The 18269-nt window shown below is 38.3% G+C and overlaps 1 protein-coding gene and 1 pseudogene across 5 annotated transcripts in view; both read right to left on the bottom strand.

Annotated features, from left to right (window-relative positions):
• Positions 1–18269, bottom strand: part of HMCN1 (hemicentin 1) — a 465592-nt gene that overhangs the window by 237221 nt on the left and 210102 nt on the right. For 4 of the 5 annotated variants that reach the window (XM_087439017.1, XM_004424923.3, XM_087439001.1 and 1 more), the window contains exons 12-15: positions 9451–9592; positions 8219–8346; positions 5514–5627; positions 323–481 (exon numbers count right to left, since the gene is read on the bottom strand). In XM_087439017.1, coding sequence (XP_087295143.1) covers positions 323–481; positions 5514–5627; positions 8219–8346; positions 9451–9592 — 543 coding nt within the window. Of the gene's footprint in view, positions 1–322; positions 482–5513; positions 5628–8218; positions 8347–9450; positions 9593–18269 lie in introns of those variants that run through there. The other variant, XM_087439010.1, reaches the window with a different exon arrangement.
• LOC106800976 (1-acyl-sn-glycerol-3-phosphate acyltransferase beta pseudogene) lies at positions 10106–11106 on the bottom strand (annotated as a pseudogene).

Genomic DNA, 18269 nt, shown 5'->3' with positions numbered 1-18269 from the left:
CTGTGACCCTGGTCAAGTTGCTTAAACTTTTTAAGCCTCCATTTCATTATCTATATAACAGAATTAATTATAGTATCGCCTACTTAGGATTGATATGAGGGTTTAACGAGATAATACATATAAAAGTTCTTAGTACAGTGCATCGTACATAGAAAGCACGTGGTAAATGCTAACTACCATTTTTATATTAATAATCTGAAATGCTAACTCTAATTTTGCCATTCTGACAAATATTTCCATCTAATTGTTTCCAAGTTATCAGCATGGAAAAATAGCAGACCAATTTCAAAACAAATTTGTCTGTCAGAGCTGGGATGCTTACAGCCAACATCCAGAGTGATCTTGCCAGCTGCCCTTCCAGCATCATTAACAGCCACACATGCATAATCACCAGCATCCAGATCTTGAGTTTCTTGAATCTTCAAAAGTCCCAAGAGAGGGTCAATAATGAGGAATGTTGAGGGCCTCAGCTCAAGATCTCCTAAGTTAAAAAAGGGAAGAACGTTAAACACTAAAGTATTTAGATTTACTCTGCTACTGGTTTAATTTAAAAACTTCGGGAGAAAACTGATTGTAAATTTTTAAATACGAATGTCTAGCACAATGTGGACACTTAAACAATGTTTATGCAGTGAAAGAATGAAGTGTTTCTTGGCACTGAGATGATTTATTAGTCTGTATAATTCTACAGGCTAACCTATAGCCAAAAATCTGGCCCCCAAATGAATTATGTACAAATATTTCCTACTGTATATGTACCCAAATATGAATGAACTCTTTGAAGCTACTTTGGGGGACTGGGAAATGGTGGTGGCTGTCACCACGGCTGTGTTAGGTAAGAAGGGAATGAGAAGATGAAGGTTGAAAAGAGGTTTCTACCATCTATGTGGCAGGATGAATTTCAATTACCCAGGAAATAATTAGGAGACTACAAGTCTTCTTAGTAGGTTTTTGGTTTGCTGAATGCTGACGGTTAGATTTTGTCTTGTGAGAGGTGTAAACTGCCTGAGAGGATTCTGAGGATGACTAGGGAAGAAAGAACTATAGCTAGCTGGAGAGGATAGAGAAGAGCTTATTGGTAGAAGAGAAAGAATGGAGGAGAAACTTCTGACAATGGCCAGAGAGAGGTGTTGTTATACAAATCTCCCAGGATACCTCTACTAAATCTCTATTATTCATCAAAGTTCTTAGAGTTAATGGGGTTTTTGGAAGAAGTAGGTAGGGTATAAATGTGTGGGGGCTGGAACCACGTATTGAGTTTGACCTCAGTGTGAGGGTGGGGTGACCTAAGAAAGATGAGTTATGTCTGAGTTACCTGTATATGCTGTGTGTCCTTGTAGCACCTCAAATCCCCTGAGAACCATTTCTATTTGAAGGCAGGTGAGGCCTCAACAAATCTGTAAGTCAAGTTAGCCTCGCCTTATGCTTCCCCTCCTCCAGAGTGTCTCCTTTGCTAAGAATGAAATTAATCGGGATGACCAGTTTCAAAAAAATACCTAGTAGTGGATGTTTAATGCCAGCTTAGTGGCCGTATCTTTTTTGTTTGCTTTTGTGAAGGGTGATATCAAACTCTTTGTGGGACTCCTAAAAACTTTCAGGAGGTTTGAGGGCCACTGCTCTTAGGGTTTCATAGCATGCCCAGATGTCGACTCTGAAAAGACACTCTCCAAAATGTCACACATTAGCCTAGCCATGTGCCCTGGGACTGAGAACCATAGAAGCAACTCCTTTAAGCTTCTAACAGGCAAAGAGAAACTCATAGCTAGCAATTCTCTAGGATACTATAAAAAGCACCAACCAACAGACTCAAGGCAACAAACAGACAATTCTCTTTTTGTTTTCATAATTTTGGAAGGAGAAGTCAAAGGAGCCATAAATTTAAAAACAAGAAAGTTACATTAGCAACCGTCAGTGCCAAAAATAAAGTATTTTTCAGCATTCCAATATTTAAAACCCCAATCATCCTTTTAAGCTTGCTACTACATACCACGCACAAATGAGAGAAGCAACTAAAGCCGTGTCGACGTGCTCCAGGAAATTTTCATAAATAAAAGCAGATGATGTTGACATAAACTTTCCTCCTACTAAGGGAGGATACAATGCGACCTAGCTGTTCATCAAGTACTAAAATGTTTGGATTAAAATGCATTTAGATTTCTGGAATTTACTTCTCCCTTTTTCCCCTGTATATGTCAGAGGACATAACAGGATGAAATAAAGCTACTTTTTCCTAGTAGCTTTTTATAAAATAAAAATGTTTGAAGAATAGCAGTAACGAAACAAAATGTAAATTGGAAAACACTGGTTTAATCAAGTATGCATTTTGATCATATTTTAATCATCTCTCCTTTCTTGATTTCTACTGAAAAATTAGTCTTCAAATTATTGAGAAGCCGTAGAGAAATAAGAACTTTGATATAGAAATGAAATAGAGATTATTTAGTTTTAATATGAGTTGAGATTAGAACAGTGTTATACATAGTAAAATATATAAACTTTCTTGACAATCTATTCTGGTATTTAATAATTATTTCCATTGAGGAGGGTTCTCTTTCTTCTGTAGTTTAAATTCAATTCTGGCCTCTGTGGATGTAAAGACTAATAGAGAGATCATTATTCCTGGCATAAAATCCTCTCAAATAGTTGACGTTAATTAAGTGCTTCTCAAAAATGTTTGTCTCAAGACCCTTTTACACTTTAAAAATTACTGGGGACTTTAATGAGTTTTTGTTTATGTGAATTCTATTTATTTGTATTTAGCTTTTTGGAAATGAAGCTGAAAAATTTAAAAACATATGTATTTATTTTATAATAAAATAATGAACATATTTTATGAAAAAATAATTATATTTCCCAAAACAAGAAAAATTTAGTGAGAAGAGTGGCCTTGTTTCACATTTTTTAAAATCTCTAGAACGTCTAGTTTAATAGAAGACAGCTGAGTGCTCATATTTGCTTCTGCATTCACTCTATTGGGTATCACATGTTATTTGGTCCCCAAAAACTCCACTATACACTTGTGAGACAATGAGAGTGAAAAAGACAAATAACATCTTAATATTATTAGGAAAATAATTTTGATCTCGTGTATTTCCTGAAAAGAACTGTGGGCAGCCCCCAGGGATTCCTGACTAATTATACTTCAAGAACCACTGATCTAAACAAATGCAATTTAATATTTTACCAGAAATATCCTTTACATAGCATTTTAATAGTGTTCCTGATTCTTCTTTGAACGCACTTTATGTTGTTCATTTCTAAAAACGAAAAATCTAAAATTTTGGTGGGCATTTGTACTTATGGCATTCCTTTTCTCTGATGGTCTGAATGGAATACAATTTATTAATGACTGGTGGTTGCCAGCGGCTGGAGGGCAGGAGAAATGGAGAGTTGTTCTTCAACAGGTATAAAATTTCAATTATACAAGATGAATCAGTTCTAGAGATGTGCTGTACAACATGGTACCTGTAGTTAACAATACTGTATTATACACTTAAACATTTGTTAAGAGAGTACATCTCGTGTTCTTACCATAAATAAATAAATAACCATCTACTTTATTCGATCAGAATTGCCTGAAAAAAGAGTATGAAGAGAAAGTTATTCTCACGGTTAGGGTAAGGGTAAGTACTCTCCTTCACCCCTGTGGTTTACATAAGGTAGGATTTTCCTAACCTTCCTGGTGTCTCATCCCCAGCAGAGGTGGGAAAGGAAGGCCTGGTGGCCTTCTCTCCCTTTCTTTTTGGAACTAGTCTGCATGCAGAAGAGCTTGTCCTCTAGTTTTGCTCTTGATAATCCAGACTCTGTTTATGCAATAAATCGCCTGCCTGTGACTGGGAGAGTAAGTTGGCTTGATCCTGGGGTTCAGGGAAGCTCTGCACATTGTTGATGAACATCAGAGCATGTCCTCCAATATTATCTGTCAGTGTTTAATGCCCACATTCTAGCTCTGTTGGTGCATAACTCAGACAGAGAAATGGGATATTATTTACTGGGCCCATTGAACTCCAACACCTATGGTTGAGAGAACTAACAGGTAGTTAATTCTAGAATCTTCCATGTGGTGGCTACATGGTTCCCTAACTCCTCCGTTAGCTTCTAAGCCATTTGTGAAACCAAGGCTGACATGAAGACTAAGTTATTCAGAAAAGTAGCATCAGTTTGGGAGAGTAAAAGACTCTCTGTGTGACTCTGCTATCTACAGGCAAAGAAATCAGCAGGTTCCATAATTTTTAAAAATTTTTATTTGTAACATAAACTTCCAACTGACATTTAAAAAAGAAATATTGCCTCTATACACATCTTTTCTGGATTTATTTAATTATGATATGAGTTTAAAATTGATTATTTCATTTGTAATTTGAAGATTTAATTATTTTAAACAAGTAAAATTAGTTTATGTTGACTGAAATAAACTTAATTAAGAAGCAAATCCAGAAATTCTTTCTTATCAGAGAAAACATGAAGACTAAAAATCATTTAACATGGAAAACCATGAAAATGGCAGTATCTCCTAGTTTCCCTCCTTGTTTTTGATTTGTGTTATTTAAAAGTGTTTGTTTTCTACATAACGCCTTTCTTTTTCACCTCATGTTCCCCAAGAGTTTGAACTCGAGGTGAATTCATAATTTTGTGATTATGACATCAACCCGTTGCTATGGGAATGCCTGTGATTTAACAAACAGAATCATAACAATAGCACTTTGTACTGTTTAGCATTTTTCATCTGAAGATGAAAAAGTATTTTGCAAACAGCATCTCAATAATCCTAGCAACCTCCTGGTAGGGTGTTTTCGGGAATTTTTCTTTCTCATAGATTGGAAGAACTGAGACAGAAACAGAAGCAGGACATTTTACACAGATATCTACTGTCAGCATCTGAGCCTGGAACAGGGCCCAAGTGTTTTCTCACTAATAACAAGCACCATATTACTGTTATTTTATTCCAGAATCACAGAGGTGTTACTATGTTACAAACATAGGCAGATAATTTCTATACTTGATATAAGCATCTGCCATGCATGATGAAGCTAACCACGAAATACATTTGTTTCAATCACAAATGTCATTCAATTGTAAGCTTCAATGTATGCCTTTATTTGAGCACTTTCTAGAAAGTGTCCTTGAGAATCCAGAAAGCTTTCTAATAGTGACAGCCATTATCTCTAAGAAAAGTGAACTAAAATCAGTGAAGCTATTTCAAACGTTAACTGAGTATTCTTGGACAATTTTCTACAGGAAACAACCCTAAACTAACAAAGAGAACGTTCAGCTGGATTAGCAAAGGCGAACTTTTCCTGCTTTGATTTTCACGGTCCTATAATCCACACCAGATGTCAAATCCTGAAATTTAGAGTCCAGAATTTTGACTGATCGTCTCTAGTGAGATCATAAACACATTTTGTGGAGCGGCTAAGTCACACACCAAAACAAATTTTTAACAAATCATTTTTTTTAAAAAAAGAGAAAACAAAACTAAGTGAACCAGACGTGAACATACGTAAGAAATGTACCTTTGAACCATTTCACGTGAGGTGGAGGAACACCAGAGGTTTTACATTCCAAAACTGTTGTATCCCCCAAGGCAACCAAGAGCTCACTTTGAACTACGATCAACTTTGGGGCTTCTGAAAACAACAAACATACAAATAGTTAACATCTGGCATGATGCCACATGCACCTTGTTTACGACTACTAAATGAACCAACTTAAAAATCTATCAGGATTTACATCCTTGTGTCTATTTCAGTGCTTATAAACAGAAGGAAACTCTTATAATGTAAGTGTACATAGATGTGTGTGATGAAAATATCATTCATTAAGGCCAAAAGAATATTAGGCAAACACAATTCTGATAAAACAGAGTCAAAAAAATTTAGGACATTAATTGAAAGGTGTGAATGAAAAAAGAGGTATATAAGGAAAGAAAAGTCTTGGATAGCTGAACACATCTTATAGAAACACTACTAAAGGAACTGAGAGAAGCATAATAATAATAAAAAGATAATTAAAAGAGCTATGATGGGGCCGGCCCTGTGGCTTGGTGGTTAAGTGCGCACGCTGCAATGCTGGTGGCCCGGGTTCGGATCCCGGGTGCGCATCGAGGCACCACTTCTCCGTCCATCCTGAGGCCGAGTCCCACATACAGCAACTAGAAGGATGTGCAGCTATGACATACAACTATCTACTGGGGCTTTGGGGGGAAAAAATAAAATAAATAAAATCTTAAAAAAAAAAAAAAAAAAAAAAAGCTATGATGATAAGAACGACTTGGCTAAATTAAGACTTGAGGATAGTACAACTGCAGGTGAATTTGTTATAACATTTTCTATGTGATGTTAAGGCTATTCATGTCTAACTACAGAGAGAGAGTTGCAGTCTAAGACTAAAATTTGCATCTATAAAAAGTAGAGTCTCCCATTTTCGACTCTATTTTTCCCTTTGATGCTAAATATAGACATTCTCTAAGTTTCTTTCCTTAGCTCTGTTTGCTTCACTTGCTTGCCCAATGCTTTACTTCACTCACACATTTTTCTCTTAAGTGGACATTTGAGGACTTCCTAACTTGAATTGAGGTAGTTTTAAACAAAGCCAGGAGTTAACGTCTCAAAGATCATGTTACTCCTCTGCTAGAAAACCTTCAGTGATTCCATTTCACAGTTCCCTAGTTTGGCTTTCAAAAATCATAAACCGGTGCACAGCTTTCTTTTTAACTTTACCCTCCATTACACTTCCTTACTTACCACAAGGTATGGAGCTACACTGGTCATTCAAAACGCCCTTCTCTCTCCCATCTTCCTGCTTTGGCTAAACTTGTTTCCTCTGCCTGAAGTGCCCTTTGCTACAACTCTTCAAATCTCACTCATTCTTCCAGACTGAGCTTAAACCCTGTCTGCTTTGAGAAATCTTTGCAAATTCCCCAGTTAGAATTAATCTTCCCTTCCGCCAGCCTTCCACTGAGGTACTTATCTGTCTGCCTTATTACATTTCTTCATGTATATCCACTCCCATTATGCAAGCTCTTGAAAAGTAAGGACTTCATAACATACATTTTTTATTTTACAATCTCCAATCTTTAGCACAACATTTAACATACTCAGGGTTATTAATAAATTAAATAAACTGGTTGAATATTTTGCCTTCTTTGTGAATGAACCAAAATTCACTTCTTCAACGCAGAATCTGTTTCAACCTCCTTTCAACATTCCCAACCGTCTGTTTCCTCTCCTCCTGGGTGTTCTGTGAACATTTTTAATTGTTATCTCTAAATTGGAGCCCATCTTCCCTTCTAAACTTATTCGCCACGTGAATTCCTCATTTCTATAAATGAAACCACTTCTTTCCAGGCTGTCAGATTCAATATTTATGACTTTTGTTACCTCCTGCATCTATACACACCAACTACAATTCTCAATCTTTATTGTGGCTCTTTTACACTCTTCCCTCTCCACTGCCAGTTTCACTACCTTACTATGAATGATGGCAAATAAGAGTGAGTGAAAGGGTGGATTGCTAGCCATTAATTATTCACAGTTTACAAACTGACATTGTACATGTAATGCCCTTGTCTTTTATTTGTCTAAAAAAGACCAAATTAAAAGAAACATTCCATTCTATTCTATATTATTTATTATTAGAATATATAAGATTATATATTAGAATATATTAGGTTATACATTATATATATTAGAATATATTATATTATAGAATAATTGTCACAAAATACATCTTCAATAAATGTTTGAGTTTGGAGGAAAAAAACAAGATGAAAAGCAAAAATAATATCTAGATGAGATAAATGACAGAAATACTATAAACATTTAATTATAACAGAAATGTTATAAACAGTTTTGAATATAAGTGGGAAATATAAAACGGAAGTTGAGGTAAACTAGAAACGATATAGAATTTATTAGTTTGTAAGTGAAATATTGCAGAGAACAGATAAACCGTGGAAGGATAGAACTCTGTGGACAATCTGGAACTCTTCCATTATATGGAAACTTCCTTGATTTCTGTTGACTAATGAAGCTATTTACTCCCTGAACTTCTGACTTAAATCAGTTACAATATTTGCTTTAATCAATGTGTCAAATAATTAATAAATTATAAGGCTGAGCATAACTCATTCCTAATATTAATTTTCAGAAAAGTACTTTTACATTGCTTCATATGATATCCATCCTATTTAACTGCCTTTTAAACTGTTGATACTTGCCAATGTATCTGAGGGTAGAAGTCTGTTTATCTGTTCCAGCTGAATTACTTGCCACGCAACCATAGATCCCTGCATCTTTGGGAACTGCATTTTTGATAAATAAGGTACCTTCTGAGGTCATCCTATATCTATGGACAAAAAGAAAATAAAATCGAAAATAATAATAGTATCAAGGAACTATAGTACCTTTCTTTCAAATAACTTCAAATAGTTTAGAGTTATATTTTTGGTGCTGACTACAGCAATGAATAACATCATTTTATAAGAAATGTAATAATAATAATAACAGACCCCATGTATACAGTACTTGCCATGTGCCAGGGACTGCTCTAGAAACTTTACATTTATGAACGTTTTAAATCTTCATAGCAACCCAGTGAGTTAGATACTGTTATTATGTCTGTTTTACAGATGAGCAAAGAGGTTATATAACTTACCTAAAGTCAGAGCTAGTAAATGGAAGACGTGGAATTTGCACCCAGGCAGTCTTGCTCTGTGTGAACTGCTATGCTAAACAGTTCCCCAAAATGAAAGCTGAGAGAGGCAATGCCTCATGTCACACAGTGAGCAGTGATGAGTCTAGGAAAAGAATCTGGCTCGTACCTAAGCCCTCCTCCTCATGCCAAACGCAGAGTAAAGGAAGCCCAACGGCTGGAAACTTCATTGTTTATGTTCCACACGTTCATCACACTCTCTGAGCGTGAGAAAATTCAATGTCTTTTAAAAGCCAGCAGAATAAAATCCAGCAAAATAAAACACCTCTCAGTGTAGCTGGCAAAAGTGAACGGGAATCACAAAGAATGTCTGCACACACTTTCATCAGAGCTACCGCTCTGTCCTTTGCCTCTCTCTCTATTTTCTGTTAAATCCCAGGAGCACACCATTAATAGATTGGTTAAAACTACCATTACCTCACCCCACAGAAAGTCATTACCCCCATTTCAATTATTCAAGGTAAACCAAGTGTGATGGTGCTATGTTTGTAACACCAAGTATTGGGAAGAACTTAATCCCAGCTATTGAGTTCAAGATGGAAGAAACTCAAACTCTATAAATTCATCATTTATTACTTTATTGACATTTCCTGGCCTATTCAGAAAATTGAGATTTTAGCTGTGGATTTTGGTCAAACCTCCCTTAACCTTAGGGATTTGGTCAGATTAGTTTTGTCCAGAAATTTCATCAACTTTTCTCACTCAGTAAAAACAAAGAACATGATACAAACCCAGTACCTGTGTGAACCCACAATAAACATATCGTTAACGGTCCAGGCGATCTTTGGTTTGGGATAACCTGTTGCAGAGCACATGATGGAGACCTCAGATCCTCCTGTGAAAGACTGGTTCTTGGGCATCACAGTGACTTTAGGCGGTTCTGTAAATAAAAAGAAGCATATGTAGTGAAATGCCAATTTACCTTGATATTAGGAGCTTCCTCTGTTAGCAGACTTGTGGGGTTCTGACCACCACACTTTTATTATTTCTTTTTATTTTATTTGCATATTTATTTCATTTATGAAAACTAGGGACCAGTTGCAGTACCAATTCAGCAGACTTGCTCCCCAAGGCCGGCAGGAGCAGCAGACCCTGTTTTCAGGCTCCCTGTAGCCCGAGTTGCACAAGACTGGGGGTCCCAGTGCCCCCACAGCCCCTCCTCTCCCTGAGAGCCTGATTCAGGCTGTGGCCAGGATCCTGGGCCTGCCAGCTGGCCCAGGGCAGGAGGGTGGAGGACCTAACGTCTAGCCATTCCTCCTGAGGCCTTGCGGCTCAGTCCAGCCCTGTCAGCCCATCTGGAGCCCCAGGCCTGCTTCTACTGCCAGATCCTAGACATCTGAGGGTGGGCGAGGCCCTGCCCTCAGAGCGCGAGGAAGGTCTGGCTGACTTTCTTTTAAGGGGACATTATGGGCCTGGATTCAAGGCCAGTGACAAGAAGGGGCTTCCTGCTTCCAGGCCTGAATGAAAGCCAGTGGAGCCGCAGGAGCAAGACACAGTGGTATTTGGCAGCCAGGGCAGTGTTGGGTGTGTGGGGGCGGGGGAGTGGGTCTCTCTGCTCTGTCCATTTTCTAGCCAGGTCTTGCCTCCCACCCACCCCTCCCCCAGGTGCTGCAGTGGCCCCGTTCTCCTGGGCTGTCTTGGACATGTGGAAGAAGGTGGTCTTCATGGCCCGGTGGCAGGTGTCCATGAGCTTGGGGACGTTGGGCCTCACTGGTGGGGATGGCGTCCAGCACTTCCATCTTGACTTTTCCTGAGGTGAAGAGCTTCGCCATGGAGTTGTGGAAGGAGGAAAAGGTGCAGTTCACCCCAGGGATGATGGGCACCTGGGCTGGGATCACCAGGTAGAAGGCACCTTTCCTGAAAGGTAGCAAGTCCTCATTGTCTTTCCACAGGCGCTCCGGGTAGATCCACACTTGGAGATTTTCCCTGACCATATGCTGGCCCACACTGGCCATCACGGTCACAGTGGTCCTGGAGTGCTGCCAGTTGATGAAGAAGATGCTCCCGAGGCACATGAGCAGGCCTGCAGGCCCCATGAAGAGCAGTTCCCACTTGGCGACCTGCACACAGCACTTGGGAAGAGCCTCCATGAGGCCCATCATGTCCAGGATGCTCTGGTGGTTGAAATGATGACACCTCCAGCTTCCGGCAGCCCTTTATTTCAAAGTGAAGGTCACATATGTACTTGAAGGACTGGATGAATCAACTGATGATGCTCTCGTTCTCTACTGTCCAGCCGTGGTGGCACAGCAGACAGATGACCGCGGCCACAGTGAAAACCGCCAAGCAGAGCATGCAGTACAGGGTGATCTTGGCTTAGAACTCGGCTGTGTGGCTCAGGAGCACAAGCAACAGCAGCAGCAGCACTGCGGTCAGTCATGGCCAGAGCTCCATGGCTGTGGCCGCGCCAGGACCGTGCACCAGTGGCAGCGCCCTGAAATCTCCGATGGCGCTGGCCTCAGGCTTCCTCCCTAGGTTCTGGCTGGGAAGGAGCTCTTTGGGTGACCTCCATCAGGGGTCTGGCCCGATCAGTGCAGGAGAGAAACAAGAGTAATGAAAGCAGGGGAAGTAAATTCTCTTTGAGAGTAAAACGAATTTGATCCTGGGCCGGCCCCATGGCTTAGCGGTTAAGTGTGCGCGCTCCGCTACTGGTGGCCGGGGTTCGGATCCCGGGCGCACACTGACGCACCACTCCTCCCGCTATGCTGAGGCCACGTCCCACATACAGCAACTAGAAGGATGTGCAACTATGACATACAACTATCTACTGGGGCTTTGGGGAAGGAAAAAAAGGAGGATGATTGGCAATAGATGTTAGCTCAGAGCCAGTCTTCCTCAGCAAAAACAGGAGGATTAGCACGGATGTTAGCTCAGGGCTGATCTTCTTCACACACACACAAAAAAAACCAATTTGATCCTGATGTCATGTTTCTGCATCTCAGCTGGTTACTATGTGGCCCCTTTTGCTACTTTGTCCCCACCAGCTGACCACTGGCTTCTGTCTGCTAATCTGAAACTTTAATATAAACCTGTTTTCAGGAAAGCCTCTTGATGGGGCCTTTTGCCTCCTTATGGTGAACACAGGTTTGGAGCCACAACTTGCACCAACTGCTGCCTGCTTTGTTTGAACTGCTCATTCTCTTTTTATTTATTAGATCATAAGTGTGGTGAAGTAGAGACCATGTCTTTCATATTATTCTATATTCCATTATATTCTACAGTATTTAACATCTTCGGATGTTATGCAGTGACTTGTAAATAACAGACACTTAAAACTGTTGATGGAATACAAGCCATTCCTAAACTGTAACTTGGCTCTGAGAATTTTTCTGCCTGCCAGCATCTCAAGATTATACTACACTGATCATTTGCCTCATGCCCGTGGATTCACAAGACCTCAACTTAATAGAAAATATCAATTATTCAAAGTTCCTATTGCATTCCACTTCTATGGCCAAAAAAAAGACTTTTGAAAATGAAATATTAAATCAGGAATTCATTGTCAAAAAGGATACAAAAATTCTCTGGGGTAACTGGGATGTTGACACATCTGGTTTAATCAATTACACATTTTACATCTCTATTACTATTGAGCAAGAATTAATCTTCCAAGAAGGTACCATCAAAGAAATATTAAATAATTTTCTTAGTGTAACTATCCCCCGCCCAATAAGATAAATGAAAATAAATTTATTTCCACAGTGTTTGAAATACATGTAACGAATATTAACAAAAATAAATTAATTCATTCAATAACATGTGTTTTTTGCACAATTATTATGCTCCATGCTCTGTGCTAACTTGTAGGGATGCACTGAAGAGCCAGACAGACATGCATGGTGTCAGCTTTCTAATTAATGGAAAATGGGCTTTTACTATAAATGAAATTGAGAAATTCAGTTTCTCCATTAGATCTGGATATATTTATGATTTATCTTTATTATAAGTTAGTCTGCAAATTGTGGCTTAGTTTCACTAAAAAAAAATTAGTCTGAGGAATCCCCATACGTTTGAAAGAGATACAAGTTAAACTTCTGGAATGGGCAGCTACACAAGTGAATAAACCTAATTAGTGCCTAATTGCTAGCAGCTTACAATCACCCCAGCCCTTTTTTCCTGTTTACATTGTGTTTTTCAAATTATGATTGTCTTTGAAGTGAATGTTTGAAGGGTTTTTCCGGCCTATGGACTTGGTTGATAGTCTTATTATTCCATGGATTTTTCTTGGTGAACACAGGGCTAGAGAAATGTGTGAGGTCAAGGGCAGACTGGCCACGGCCAGTAAGTTCAAATTGTGATTCCATCTGGAGTCCATCAATTCTGAAATGCTATAGGACTACACACACTGTGGAGGTGTTCCAGACAATCTTCAGCGGATGAGAGGAAAAAAAATGAACACTTCTTTCTCTCTGGAATTTAGTGAATATCCACATTTATTCAGTCCCACCTTTCTAAAATAAAATATTTCTCACGTCTAGCTCATTTTGACATATGATTACTGCAAAGATTCAGCAGCTCTCGGGATTTTTGTCTAAACATGGTGCCTTCCAACAAAATCTGCCAGAATTGGCCTGGCATCTCTCCCAGTAAGAATCCCACTGGTAGGCTCTGTAGTTCAGATATCAAAGCAAAAGTAAATGCCAGTTACCCAAACCAGGATGCAGAGAGCTAAGAGGTCATTTCTCAAATAAAGCCTGGATATAGGGTGTTGCTCAGGGTCATGAAATAAGTCTGTGAGCAACATACAAATGGAATGACATCATCCCACAAGAAGGTGAGAAATTTACCATTGCGCTGGAAAGAATAGTATTCCTGCTGATGATAAGAAAACCTGAAAGAACATGAACAAACATAGCGAAGCAAAATTGGATTTCTACCAGATAACAGTTGAATAAAGATGTTCAGATTTCAGCCTCTACTTGATTAGTTTCAATAAGGATGTAATAGACTTCACTATAATTATTTCAACTGCTCATTTTTTTAATTCCTAGAAAAAAGCTCCTCGTTGTGATAAAGTAGTATTAATGGAGCAAGAAAAAGGAATTAAAGAAGCATAGTTCAACTCCATCCAAGTCCTGAGTCCAATTTTAGGTTTTGGGAAGAGGTAATCCATTCTTAGTTGGTTTTCAATCTCTTTTCATCACCATAATTGTCACCATTATCATCACCATCATCACCACTATCATCACCACCATCAACCATCAACCCCATCATCATAAATAACAACTTGCTTTTCATTAACCAAAGCAATGGGAACATGGCACTCTATTAGGTATTAAGGCATTAAATCATTCTTTATATTTTAATCATAACAAAAGCAAAATATGTAAGTTTTTACAATTTCTCACCAATGATTTAAAACAGTTAAACATAGATTATGATCCCAAAAATATAAAATAAACACTATTTTAAGACTTAGGTGTCTTAACACATTATTAATGGTAAGATTGGCAAAATGAATTATAAGTGGCCATGAAAACAGCCATTGCTCTGCCTGCAAAGACTAGAGAAAATAAAATCTCACCTAACTCTTGGAAATCTCCAATGTCATCTTCACACACAGGAGGCATATTTCCTGTTAATGATTAGCTAGGCCTGATTTGTTGCTGTTATGCCTCAAGTAGGAAATTCTCAAAGAAAAGATCTAAGGACTCTCTCTTCAAGGTAATGTAATTAGCATCAATAAATTAATTGGGTAATGGTAATGCTCCGAATTACCTAAGCAACAATTTAAAATATTTTTCACCACTGGTATATTTAGAGTCGTTGGGCAAATTTCTTTGTTTTCATTCTTTCACACGACAAATATTTACTGAGTATCCACTACATTTCAGACACCTTATGACCTCAACGACCTCACAGAAGACTGTATACAAAAGCGTATTATGTACAATTAGGGACTAACTCTCTTTCTAGCAGTCGGCTCACTGAAATAGGAAGGTGGGCAAAAGTGATCGAGGGCCTGTTACATGCCAGGTGTCTAACTCTAAATCCATCATTTACTTTCCACAATAACCCTATGAAGGGTTACTGCTATTTTACAGATAAAGAAACTAAGCTTCAAAATGGTTAAATAATCCATGGTGTCTGGTCCATACATGAATTGGGATAATAGAATCTAACTCACAGGGTTATTGTGGATTAGCTAAATTAACATACATAAAATACTTAGAACAATTCCTGGCACTTAATAGGCACTATGTAATTTTTGCTATTATTAATATTCCATTATATAGTAAAGTATGACAAAGAACGATAAAATGAGTACTCTAGTATTTAAAATATATATGTACATACGTATTATCTAGACATTTACAAATGAAACTTGATCACAATTCTCACACCTGCATATTTTATTTAGATCACACACCCTACTAATAAATAATACTTATTATATCTTGTTTGATTCTTCTGAAATTCGAGATGTTTCCAGATACTCAAAATTTATTAGAAATTTGAAAAAAATGGATATATTCAGTTTTTTCACATTTTACTGGTGGAAAAAAACATGCTAATACCTATGTCACCTGGCACATGTTAAAAAAGCATTATGATGATGTAATGAGCATATGGTTATGATAATATCAACTTCATACTTAGTGAAGTAATTCAGGTGATTAGGGACTTAATTTAACAATCATCTTAAGAAATATTTCCTTTTTTACTGCAATATTCTCTCTGGTGACATGGACTAATTGGTGACAGACATCTACCCTTTACTGACACCGTAAAAAACAAATTAATACTTCTCATGCTCACGCAGACATAACAAGAAGGAGAACAGGAGGCTTTGTCTAGCCCTTTGATTTCCATGTGGGACCATGTGATTGGGGAGGAAATGTCAGCTATATACTGACTACGCTCAGATTTAACCAGGGTGCCTGTGTTCATCCCCAGCTTTAAAAATCCTCCTCACAATGGAGCAGCTAACGGAATCAATAGGAAATTTTTTCTGTTCCCAGATATACAGGAAGATAATCTGTTTTAAACAAAACCTTAAACTCATATCATATAAATACCACCCCACTTATTCTAACTTTTATTCCTAAGCCTGACCAGCACAAGCATTTGGAAATTTAGCAGCGACTATATGACCTCAAAAGTGATCAACTGCTTTAGCCTATTTCATAAAATTTTGCAAAACTCACTCACATGATATAATTTTTCAGTTAGGCTAAACTAATTTAAACAGTACTTTAAAAATAACATCTCTATAAATTTTTCATGAGATAATTACCAGATTTTGTTATAAAATATGGTTTTAAATGAAAGTAGTCATATGCTGGCATGTGCTACAACTGGAAAAGAAAGTATTTACATAAAGAAATCTAAAACTGTTGATGTGGTTCAAGTAAGCCATTGAAGTTAAAAAGGAAACATGAGAGATAAGGTTGGTGACCCAAATCTTCCCTATAGTCTGTTATTATTACTTCAAGGCCCATTCAGCAGTTAAGGGACACCTATCTATCACACACCTAAACACAACTGTGTTTCTCCCTCTGTGCAAGCCACTATGGTTAAAGAAAAGGAGTGGGGGACAGTCAGGAAGGATCTCACAGCAAATATAATATGATTGGGGAAAAAAGAACTAAATACGTGCAAGTGATCGTGAATAAGTGCAAAATTGTGTGGCAAAAAAAAAAGTTCTTCAGGATACCAGAACAAAGAGACTAACAATATTCAGAAACGAGGTGGTTTATGAGAGGGGCTTCACATTACAGGTAGGATTTACTTAAGGAACATTAAAGTCAAAACAGCTCTGTGAGCCAAGGCATTGAACTAGACCGAGAATGACGTAATTTGGAGGCACCCAGGATGCCTCTGTGACTCAAGTAATGGGAAGTGGAGCTGGTGCAAATCACAGAGGGATGGAAAGCAACGAAGCAGCGGCTGGAGTCAAAGCAGTGGGAAACAGGAACCCACTGAAGGAATAATGGAGGCAGAGCCCGGCACAGAAAACATTCAGTGGTCATCAAAAGCTCAGTTCCGGAGGCTGAGATAGGATAAGAGTAGTTCCTAGCCATTCTTTTGAGAAATTCAATACTAAGAAAATTCAAAACTCATACACAGACACAAAAAATTATCTGCTTTATATACCCTGACATATAAAATTTAGCAGCATCAGCAATATTTTATGGCACAAAATAATTAATCTGATAGTTTCTCTACTTTTAGTTCATAATTAGAGGTGAAGCCTTAATATCAAGCTCAAATATTCAGTTACTCATATTAAGGAAACACGAGTGAAGGAAAAGACATATGAGTATCTGATTCTTTTCAGGTGAATAGTATTCATACATTGAAAGGAAACACTATTCCTTTTTTCTTCTCCATACATTGTTTTATGAGGATAAAGGTTGAAGAGTAAACGTTAAAAGAATTATGATGGAGTCAGTTCGTGGCGGACTGATGAGTGTACATTTTATTCTGGGGCAATTAGGAAACTACAAGAAAGGTTCTGAGAGGCATTTAAAGCAATATATAGTGAAAATTCACCTGGTTGTACTATAGAGTAGAGTAGGGGAACAAAACCAGAAGAAAAGAAGTCCATAAAAAAGATGATTTTAATAGTTTAGAGGCATGCAACGTGCAAGGGGAATGAGGGTGGTGCCAGAGGAGATAAGTAGGAAGGGAGTGATTTGAGAGACAGTGAAGAACTGAACTAACCATGCACGGGGAAAGTGAGAGGCATCTAGGCCCCAAAATATCATTATGTCTCCGTTAATTCCAAACGAACTCTAAATTTCACATTAGCTCATTTCCACTGATCCCTATCAGCACTGCCAAGCATCCACTGATTCCAGCATCAGCCCAAAGAAAATGTGTCCCAAATAGTTGTCCACAAAGGAAAAAAAGCATTGGAAATTCATTTTTAAAAATCGATGTTTGTGTGGTCTGGGGAAAAAAGCACAGCAAGAAAGGAGTAAGGCATGATTCCTGAAAATAGACCCGAAGTAGCCTGACTCCTGGTCTAGTGCTCTTTCATTACCCCAAGAAGCAATTAGATTCACAGAATCTACCAAGAAAGGATTTTTTTTTTTTCTGTGAGATCAGCCCTGTGCTAACATCTGCCAATCCTCCTCTTTTTTTTTTGCTGAGGAAGACTGGTCCTGGGCTAACATCTGTGCCCATCTTCCTCCACTTTATATGGGACGCCGCCACAGCATGGCTTGCCAAGCAGTGCATCGGTGCACGCCCAGGATCTGAACCGGTAAACCCCGGGCCGCCGCAGCGGACCACGCGCACTTACCCGCTTGTGCCACCGGGCCGCCCCCAAGAAAGGATTTTTATCTCAATAACTCTCAGTGTTCAAAAAAAGTAGGGTTATAAAGTTTTAGAAGCTTTTATGTGCCTCCCCCCAAAGGGATTTGTGTCTGAAGGGAACCTAGCAGAACAATCAATTGTCAATTGTTGTTGTTTAAAAAGGCATTAAATTACATTTTGGAAAAAAGCATTTCAAGGCTGTCAATTGATCTCTGTGATGGAAGATTCCCAAGCTTCTAAATGTTCCTAGTGATAATTTTATGTAATGAGGAATTAAGACTCTGATGAGAAGA

The sequence above is a fragment of the Ceratotherium simum genome, chromosome 2, assembly GCF_057802395.1.
Source record: "Ceratotherium simum simum isolate JZ-2026a chromosome 2, ASM5780239v1, whole genome shotgun sequence".
In the NCBI taxonomy this organism is placed as follows: domain Eukaryota; kingdom Metazoa; phylum Chordata; class Mammalia; order Perissodactyla; family Rhinocerotidae; genus Ceratotherium; species Ceratotherium simum.
Note: the sequence above shows the minus strand (reverse complement) of the source record. Positions and strands in the feature narration are given on the sequence as shown.